We start from the raw sequence: 10,529 nt of genomic DNA on the forward strand, positions 1-10,529 counted from the left end.
AGTTCACGAGATAGTTGAGAAAGAAACTGCGGTGACGTTGGAGATGGGAGTGACTGAGAGATCTCGTACAACGTACGCCTTTCTAGTGGTGGTGAAGAAGCCTGATGGTACGAGCAGGTTCTGCAAAGACTTCAGACGGTTGAATGACACGTTGGTAGCAGACTTAGATAGAGCACATACCCCGCCTAGACATCACCTTTGCAAAAGGTGGGGCGTAAGCGGTTATTTTCAAAACTAGATCTGGACAAGGGTTTCTGGCAAATACCAATAGAGGAAACTGCGAAAAAGAAGACCGCATTCTCGTCAAGTGGGCGGTACCATTTCAATTTCCTTCCCTTTGGTATCAAAACTGCGTCAGAAACTTTCACAAAGTTGATGCGAATGCTGCTGGGTGGCATACGAGGCGCTCATCTCTACATCAACGACAAGTTGGTAGCAACAGACTCATGAAAAGTACACGTGGACAAATTAAGGAGCGTGTTTGAAAGGCTGCGTGATGCCAGTCTAACGTTGAAGCCGAAGAAGGGCGAGGCCGGATTCGACGAGGTTGGCTTTCTGGGGTACAGACTGGGATTGGGACGAATAGACCCAAATCAAGAAATTACAACGAGAATCAAGGGCGCTCCGAGGACGATCACGAAACGTCAAGTCGCTAATTCCTAGGACTTACTTGGTTCTACAGGGTATTCAAACCATACTACGCAGGAGTGGCGGATCCCTTAAAGTTGACGCAGAAGGGAAGTGGAAGTGACGTGAAGTGGGGCAAGTAGCAAGGAGAGGTGTTCTCAAGGCTCAGAGCGTTGTTGAAGCCACGTATTCTTCTAGCACCAGGCTTAGACGAAGAATTTGTACTGCGAACCGACGCATCAGATGGGAGTCTGAGTGCGGTGCTTTTCTCGGACACCGATTAGTTGCTACATCCCGTAGCATACGCAAGTAGAAAACTCTCCAAGGTGGAGAGAAACTATGCGACAATCGAGAAGGAGGCCCTAGTTTCGGCAATAGGACGGTTTACAATGTATCTGTATGGTACAAAGTTTCGCGCGCAAACTGACCACCAGCCTCTGGAATACTTCAATAAGGCGAAGCACACCAACACTCAAGTGATGCGGTGGAGCATGAGGTTGCAAGACTATAGTTTTCATGTGGAGTATATAATGGGGTGTGCAAATCTTGGCGCAGACTTTCTTAGTAGTATTTAAGACGAGAACCTGGGTTTTGGTAACGAGTCTTCAATTGTGTACACTCATTGGTTTTGTTTGGTATTGTAAGCTAATCTGTGACATTTCTTTTGCGGGATTCTTTTTTTTTTTCGTCGACAAATATTGGTGTCGCTTTTTTTTTTTTTTTTTTTTTTGTGACTCTGCCTGGGATTTTTACTTGTGAGACCGAGTTAATTTGCGTGTGCTGTACGTGCACGTCAACAAGGGTGAACCACGTGTTCGTATTACACCGTGTTGTAGCAGTGAAGGGACAAGAGTTGGTGCTGTGCGCGCGACAATGAGCGAGCATCTCCGCCTTGAACACAAAAAAAAGAAGTTCAAGACGAAGAAGATGATTCATAAGATGAATTTCTAGAAATTGGGAGATATTGTCATGGTTGTGAAGAAAGAAGAGAAGGAAAGCAAGAAGCATTTTCGTGCAGTTCAAAACAAAGAAAAGTGAGGACAAATGTGTGCTCGAGAAAAGGAAGAAGGCAGGGTCGTTCGCTATCGGACGGAACACACGGTCTCGGCTACGCCGCGAGCCAGATGTGGGAGGACCCGGCTACGCTCCGAGGAACGGGACCCGGCAACTGGCATCGCTCCACAGGTCTGGCGCCGGAACTCCAGGTACCCAACAAAAAACACCAAAGAATCGTGCGTCAAGTTTGAAGCTACGAAGACTCGGGGCCCTTGAGCGATTCGTCCGGGTACTAGATCTTGTGTGTGAGATTCCTTAACGGGACGCAGATGGATTACGCTTTATTTCACATCGTCAGCACCTCTCTGTCATCTATACGTCGTAGTCCTCCCCTTGTATATACCATCTCATATTCATCATCACTAGACGTGGCACCGCGGGCCCCCGTGGTACGGGTTGTCGCCTTTCCGTGGTGCCACAGCTCTCCTGAGCCAATAAAGATTATTATTGTTATTCTTCTTATTATTATTTGTAAACACAGGAACTAGAACATTGAGCGTTGTAATTCTTTTTTTCGTTGCGCTACTTCTGAGTGGATTTTCCTCTTATTTTTCATTTTGTAAATACAAATCTTTATTTGGATCCTCAATCGTCCAGCCCGGCTATGCTTCATCGGTATACCACCCGCGGTCGAACGTGACAGAGCTGTATATTGTGAATGTTGCCTTAGCCCCGACTTGAATCTTCTAACAATTATTTGTGCCACTTGATAGCCTAAACTGCTCGCGCAAAGCTGTTCATCTGCACATTTATGAAGAAATCCATCACACGTTCTGAGGAGTGTTTACGTTTCTGTGTCTGCAAAGCAAAAATATGGAGATTGTAAGTTTAACCGTGCATACATGACGTGGTTATACCGTATCTTTTTTTTTAGTATTCAGACGTGGAACTTACTGTTGATATGCGCTCGTAGCATGCTTCTTACCATAATGTTACACTGTTAAACTTCTGTCGAATCTCCCGGAATGACCGGCTTGTCGTTAATACCTGTTGCTTCATTTTTTCGTCCTATTCGAAACAGATGCCTGCAAGGAATACACCTGCCCCAAAAGTCAATACTGCATGAACTCGGAGACGCGAAGCTGCACAGAAACGAGGCAATACTGCATCGACCGGTCGCTGGTGTGCGACGGACTGCCGAACTGCAGCGACGAAGATTTCAGTGACGAGGACAAGTGTGAGCATAAAGCATCAATACCATTCAGACCCACCTTCCTGCAATATTCCGGAACACCGTCCCTGCACGTCTGGTTTTAAATGGAACTGTTGTATTACAAACTAAACTTCGCTTACCGTTTTTAAAAGGCCTTTATTATTTACTACGCTGCACACTTTTTTGGGGTGCGAAAAACGAAATGTGACGGCTCCGCACCATCAATATCATACAACACACGCTCCGGGAATCGCCACGCAATAGTTGAGGACACGGTGGCTTCACGTATCCCGAATTGTAGTCACTCGCACACGTGAACGTATTCTAAGCGAAGGTGTTATCTCAATCTGGAGAAGAGCTTTTTGGGCCATCGAACATTCATTGTGTTTTGAGGATCGCCTGCTGCGTTAAGTTGGTAGCGCAAAGCAGCTACGTTTCGCGTGTTACAGCTAGCAAAGTACCACATTGTATCACACGTGTTTTACGCTGCAAGCGAAACCACTGAAAAGAGCGAGAAATGGCTCCCTACTTTGTTTGAATTTTGCAAGTGTCCGTGCAACAGAAGGAATGTTTTAAAAACAAACCAAGGAACTACTGCCGTCATCATTCCAAAATCTACCTCAGAAGTGATGTGGAGTGATATCAAAGTTATGGTAACGGGAACGTGGTTGATGTGCAGCGCTTGCTTTGCGAAAGCATTCCCGCAAAGAGGCCTAGCCCGTATTTCTGCGCAACACTTATTTCATACGTTTGGTTTGTTTCTCAAGGAGATATGGGTGCCCATGGCGTGAAGATAAGCGTCTTGAATACCGAACTGTTCGCTCGTGTAAACCTTCAAGTCGGAACTTGCTGCAGCAGCAGACAACCAAGCCAGCAGGTGGCACCAACTGTCTAACATATAAAAATATTGCATGCGACGTATTGGTTTTTATTAGGTAAAAAATTGTTCGAAGAAAGATAGAGGCGTCACTGTAACAGGGATAATGCCTTCCCTGCAAACTAATCAGGTCTGTTGTTCGTTGGAAGGACAACCTAGGATGAAATCGATAATTAACAAAACATTAAATACTTAAATATCGGCTTTGATGGTTCCCTTGAAGTTTCCGGTTTGTAAGTAGTCATTGATAGAGGCTAAATCATTTTAAGTAAACAAAATTTACCATGCAGTGTGGTATTCATCAACATTTTGTTTTTTTAATTATATACCGCTTGATTCATAAACTGGGCTGAGTTGGAGTGCTGCACGTTCCTCCTGTGAAGGTGCGTAGAACTATGAACCTGTTAGTTGGCACATAATCAAACTAAATACATTATCAAAAACTTTGTTATTTCATAAAAATAGCGACAGTCACTCGTAGTTACTGCACTCAGTTTGCATATTTCAGTCTGAGTTTATTGCGTCACAAGTGGAAATGAAACCCTAGATGTTACATTTCTTCGCAAATTGTATTAAAATATTCTTTTTATTGTTCTGTTGGCCAACAACATCCGTATAATGTACATACATTAGCACAATCGTAACTCATGCATAAAACAATTATTGAAAACACGTTGCAGGGTTCTTTAAAAATCAATTTCAAGTCGTATGCGCATCTCATACCTTAACACCGCTGGCACTGCTAGTCCTTACAAGTCACAGATTTAAAACGAAAACAGGCGTCTGGGTCAAAATCAAACATGTCTTAGGGGCTGTGATCTGGATCTGAATGCACACCACCAAAGTTACAAGGGAATTCAGGCTTTCTTTTTTTTAAATCTGATTTATGTCACACCTATAGTGACTGGAATACGTCTGCGACGGAAATAAAAATCGTGTGACATTGTTGCAATACCGGTTATTCTTTATGAAGAGGCAGCGCGCATAGCCAAAATCCGTAGACTTAGTCTGCCGGTGAAATGGGGAAATAGTAAGCGCTTTTTCAGTTGTATGTTAAGGGGTATTCACACGAGGGAGAAATCCCGGGGATTTCTCCCCGGCACGCGCATCTAACGACGAAAACGTCAGGCTTTGCGATGTGCAAAAGCCTCGCGTTTTTATCTCGTGATGCGCGCGTGCCGGGGAGAAATCCCCGGGATTTCTCCCTCGTGTGAATACCCCTTTACGTGCTTGTTCACCAGAAACCAAAGGTTGCGACTCAGTGACGTCTGTGCTTGTTTGTCGGCTGCGCCGCCACTTCTACAGGTATCAAGCAGGATCGCAATTATCTGACCCATGTATTTTAAGGGCTGCTGTGACGTAATTTTTTGTTCGCCAATACTCTAATGCACAGTAGGTATAGGGAGCTAAACCCGGCAGCCATGAAGGGGATCTAAGAGTCATAATTAAAAGTAAGAATGGTCGACGTTGGTCGGAAATAATTTACACAAAGTTACTCGTGTGGCCTTCGCTAATACAGTATTAAACATTAAAAAAAGAATTCCCTATTTAAACAGAAGTCGGTACGGTACATCCATACTTTTCTAACAATAGATGGCATGCTAAAAGGTATGTTTGGGCTACTTGGATGACGACCATCTTGGTTTAAAACAGCGCGACAAAACAAGGAAAAAGTTAAACAGCGCTGCCACGTGCCTCGTCTTTACTTTTTCCTTGCTTTTGTCGCGCTGTTTGTTTTAGCCAAGAATAGATGGCAGCATTGATACTTTGATAGCATGTCACATAAGCCAGAAAGTTCGGCACGTGTATAATTATGGTAGATTTTACCTCGTGAAAAGTAAAGGCGCAGCTCTTTTCCTGTGAAAAATGAGAATACACCCTCAAAATTTTGCATGCATGACGCCAATGCAGACGGCCTAGTCTCGCTGACAGTCGTCTTGGGTGTTACTGTTTACATTGATTGGTAGGTGTTGATGACAAAAATACAGCTTAACCTAAACGCTCGTCCTAGCTGGCTAGGCCAAGCTGTCTAGGGTTGAGACACACGTCATTGAAAGATAACTGGACACGTAGTTTGTGGTACGCAGTATGTTGTCTTTATTTCAGGCGAAAGAGAAGTCTGGGGTCTGGGATAAAAGAAGTCAGACTTGTCTTCTGACGGGACCCCACCCCCAAGTTTTTTTTACAGCACTCAGCACAAAACAAAACAAACACTGAAATGAATCATATTGTCAACGGGCATACTTAGAAAATATAAATGAATGCAACTCAATAGCCGGGATACGAACTGCAGATCATGAGAGTCTTAAAATATATGTTACAAGGTTATCTTTGAATGTCCGAAAGGAAGCATTGTCTTGCACAATTTGAGCTATGGTAGGCTGTGTATTCAATGTGTCTGGAATTATGTATGAAAGTTGCTGGAAGCCATAATTTGTACGAGCTTTGCTTTTTACATAATGACTACATCGTAGACTGTAGTTTCCATGATTTTTTGGATACGTGTTAAAAATAGTAATTGATTCTGTCTGATCTTGTTAAAAATATTGATTGATATCTTTATGGTCATAAAGATAAAGACACCCGTGAACAACGTTTCGACAGAAAAGGTTCACCACCGTGTTTATTAAGCCATTACTACTTTTAATTCAAGCGCCTACTCGTCCCTGTTTACCCTTAGACAAAAATTCGATTACGGAAAGTTTATCTCCAATCGTCGTTACGGCATTGTCCAACCATGACCCGTGGCGCCATCACTCGGTACGAGCCCCAACGTGGTAGCCGAAAAGCGTCTAACCCCTGGTTAGCTCAGTTGGTAGAGCTTTCCGCCTGTAATGGAGAGGTCCCGGGTTCGATACCCGGACCAGGCGGATTTTTTCGGTCGCTCACCAATCACCTAGCTGTGTTTGGAGATTTGTGTTTGTCCCTTGTCCCTCTTGTTCCCCTTCTCCAGGGATTATTTTCGTCATTTTTGTCCAGCTCGCTTGCACCTTTGCATCTAATTGCATTATAATTATTTCGAGGGAGCACTTTTTTGAACGTGGTTGTAGCGCGTTCGATCTTGAGGACGGAATAGATGGTGCGACCGACTCGGAGCTTAGGTGAAAACGTTCTGTTTATTCTCTCGTGCCACCGGGCTCGTATCGACGAGTAACGTCGTCGTCTTTTATCTGCTGCTTGGTAGGCCGGTGGACCGCCACAGAGCTCCCCCCCCTAGAGCCGTCGCCTGCAGCTATGCAGGCTGTAGGGGACGGAGCGATTGAGTGGTTGCGGCAGCAGCAAGTGAGTTGGGCTGTTGCCGTTGGCTAGTGATACGAGCCGGACGACGTGGCAGAGAGTGGTGCAGAAGACAGCCTGCGCAAACCACGCAGGGACTTGACGCTGAAGTCAGGCTTATTGGAGCAATGCGGCAGCAGAGAAAGGGCACAGCGATGCGTTCGTGCTGTGCAGCCAATGTGGAGTGGGCTCCGTCGCAGCTCGGGCTCCAAGGGACATGGCGGTCAGCTGTGGGACCGATACAGCGTCATCCCTGGAGGTGACGCACCGAGCGGAGGGAAATGCATGACCAGCGATAAAGAGGCCCTGGTCGGTTAGCGAAGTGTCTTGTCAAGAACAGTATGGTCCGCCGTGACTTGCCATGCCCCAGCGTGGCGCGGTGCGGCACGCCCCACATGTTGTGGCAGCACGCGACCGTGCCAGGCCAGCACCACACCACACAGATGGGCACGACTGCCGGGGCGACACCAGGGGCTGCGGCAGTGGTGGAAATGCCAAAGAACGTAGACTTGCCGTGCTGGCGGGGTGAGCGAGGTGGTCGCAGCCCGTTGCTGGGAGATGCCGGCGGCAGACGCGACGGGGCGGAGGCAATGTCGGAGGATCCGGATGCGGGGGCCGAGGGAGATGTGTTCTTGCATAATCGTCCAAATCCCAAGCCGCTGCCGTGTCCCGTGCAGCGGAGAAAGTTCCCCTGGATGGCAGGTGCTCGGAGCCGATCATCACGTCCGGGTCACCATTTTGTAGCGCGTTCGATCTTGAGGATGGAATAGATGGTGCGACCGACTCCGAGCTTACGTGAAAACGTTCTGTTTATTCTCTCGTGCCACCGGGCTCGTATCGACGAGTAACGTCGTCGTCTTTTATCTGCTGCTTGGTAGGCCGGTGGACCGCCACAGTGGTGAACACACGTGCACCAGACGGAAACGCGTTCCAGGCACCGTACCTCAGCCCTGTAGGCAGATATTGCTGCGCGCAGAAGGCGCGGTTACTGGAATGGTCGAAGACGAAAATGCAATGCATGTCGCCAAAAGTGTCTGGTTTTGTGTTTTCGGTAAAACAATTTACTAGGTGCATACATCTCACTCTGTGAAAAATGTAATGGCCTTGACACGCGCTACATCTTGGGGTCTTTTGAATTGGGAGGGGCGGCTGCCGCCATCAGACGTCGTGGACGCTCGAGCGCCGGTCGAGACAGCCGCCTCTGCCATCTTGGCGAACCCAGAATTTCGGTGCGTCGCCGGCGAGAGCCTTCCCATTCGGCGCCGCGCGAGTCCGCAACAGCCTGGACAGCGCGATGCCCGTGCGTTTTCGCGAACGCGAAATGTCCTCACTGCTATGGGAGGATTTGGCGCTGTAGGCGCGCTGTCTTTTGCAAACGAGGGGAGTGGGACGTATTCTCCATAAAGTCACACTGACAGCTTAATAAGACGCAGGGCGTGGCCTATGATAGTTCTTACTTCGTGATTGGTCCTTTCGCCTCCTTAAAAGCCAATGCCGCTTTCTGATTGGCTACGTGACGTTAAGAAGGCGCTTGGGACTCGCCCTTCCCTGTTTCTTAAGCTCTCAGTTACCCTTGAGTGTATATTATTAAAGCATGAAATGCTTTTTAACGCTACCCTCCAATCGCAAAATTTTTGTCTGTTCGTCCGTGTATTCCCCGCTAAATTAATTGATATTACGACACCTATACACGAATTCAATTCTTCAGCTAAGTTTAGTTAGAAAATTTATGTCACGTGACCTGACGTCACGGGACATACAGACCAATGCAGTTTCCCTGCTAAATTTAGCGGAAAAAGGTACGTCCGGTCACCTATACACCAATTCAGTTTCCCCGTTAAATTTGGAGTGAAAGTTGCGTCCCGTGACGTCACCTGATACCACGCGACCTTTACACTTTGGGGGAATGGACGGCACATGACCTTATGCATTGACTCCGTTTCCCCGCTACATTCTAAGGAAAATCCACGTTTTCTGGCCGAAATGTCAATTCAGTTTCCGCGCTAGATTTAGCGGGATATGAACGCCACCTGACCTATACACCACTTCAGTTTTCGGCGAAATTTAGCGGGAAAATTCACGGCTTCTGACATAGACACTAATCCAGTTCCCTCGCTAATTTTAGCTGGAAAATATACGTCACGTGGAACACCAATTCCATCGGAACACCGATTCCTTCACCGATCCTCTATAATGCATTTTATGCATTACAGGGCTTAGAGCTTAAAGACCGTTCCAAATTATCCTTTTTTTTTTCGATCGAGGTTTCGGCGGCTCAATGCATTTACCTCTGCTCTCTCGGTCGCAGGCAACCTGCCCCTTCTGGCCGGCTGCGGCGCGGGCGCCGGGGTGGTGCTGCTCTGCGTGGTCATAGCGGTGATCCTGTGCCGGCGCCAGTCGCGCAAGTCCGACCAGTTGCAACACGACCTCGCCATGCAACTTCGTCAGCTGGAGCACAGTCCCACGTGCGCTTCGCGCCAGACCCCATTCTACCCGGAGCTCAACTGCAGTCTGCACCGGCCACAGCACCTGCCGGGGCCCGTGCCGCCCGCACGCCCGCCGCCGTTCGCCAAGAACAGACGCTCCCCGACCGATGTCTGATCCATTGCACCTTCGGGACACTGTGTATCTTCCTCCCAAGCTGCCGCTGAGGGCTCCACAAGGAGGCGTCGAGTCGGCCACCTTCGCTAGAGAGCCTGGATTTGAGAGAGGGATCAACTCGAACCGTGGAGAGCGTTTGCAAATTAATGGCGGACACCTCCCGCGGAAATTGCTGGCTCGTGCTCAAGCGTGAGTTGGCGCGCGGCGCAGGTGATAACTGGCGGGGAAGCTGAGAGAAGCTCTAGTCGCTTGCAGACGATCGACGAATTTGCCTCCGCCTCGCAGCTTGTATTGCAAACGCTGCCCATGAACCAGCAGTTGTAAACACACCAAAATCAAGGCACACTCATTTTTGGAATGATGACCAAATGTAGCGCTATCACAGGGCATCACCTTGGGATCCTTTTATTGTTTATTATTATATCGGAGTAGGGAACCTACGGCCAGGCGTACGCGCATACCAGGAAACGCCTGCTCGTATATTTCCTCTGTGAGAACTAAAAACCCGCGTTTTTTGATTGGATGGGCGTAGACGAAACTCTTACGCGGACCAAGTTATTGAAGGGCGAACTATAGCTTTAAAAGTATGCCTGGTAGCGGACACATAAAGAAATAGGATATATAAGGGTAATATTCTATTTTTAAATCAATCACCCCGTTTTTGTTTTTGATTTGTTTTTTCAATGTCGTTTCGTGATATTTTCATTCTGTTGCATTATCAACCTCACGCGATATGAATTTCTCCAATCCGTTGAATCGTCCGGAGCGCCTTGTGTATTTGGTGGTTCCATTTCATTGTTCTGAGACAAAATAATTCACAAGCCTAACACAATAGAAGTAAAATTCCACTCCAATTTAAAATTTCATAGAAGTAAAAGGAACAAAGTGTTTTTAACGTCTTTTTTTTAGCTCCGTAATGAAATCTAAATGGCGACACCC

The 10,529-nt window shown here is 47.2% G+C and overlaps 1 protein-coding gene across 1 annotated transcript in view; it reads left to right on the plus strand.

Moving 5' to 3' along the window:
• The window catches only part of LOC8050688 (CUB domain-containing protein 2), a 31,964-nt gene extending 22,374 nt beyond the window's left edge, over positions 1 to 9,590 (plus strand). The window contains exons 7-8 of the mRNA XM_040211910.3: positions 2,705 to 2,860; positions 9,298 to 9,590. Coding sequence (XP_040067844.1) covers positions 2,705 to 2,860; positions 9,298 to 9,590 — 449 coding nt within the window. The remainder of the gene's footprint in view (positions 1 to 2,704; positions 2,861 to 9,297) is intronic.
• The last annotated feature ends 939 nt before the right edge of the window (positions 9,591 to 10,529 follow it).

Source organism: Ixodes scapularis, unplaced genomic scaffold, assembly GCF_016920785.2.
Source record: "Ixodes scapularis isolate PalLabHiFi unplaced genomic scaffold, ASM1692078v2 PGA_scaffold2__306_contigs__length_199485367, whole genome shotgun sequence".
Classification (NCBI taxonomy): Eukaryota; Metazoa; Arthropoda; class Arachnida; order Ixodida; family Ixodidae; genus Ixodes; species Ixodes scapularis.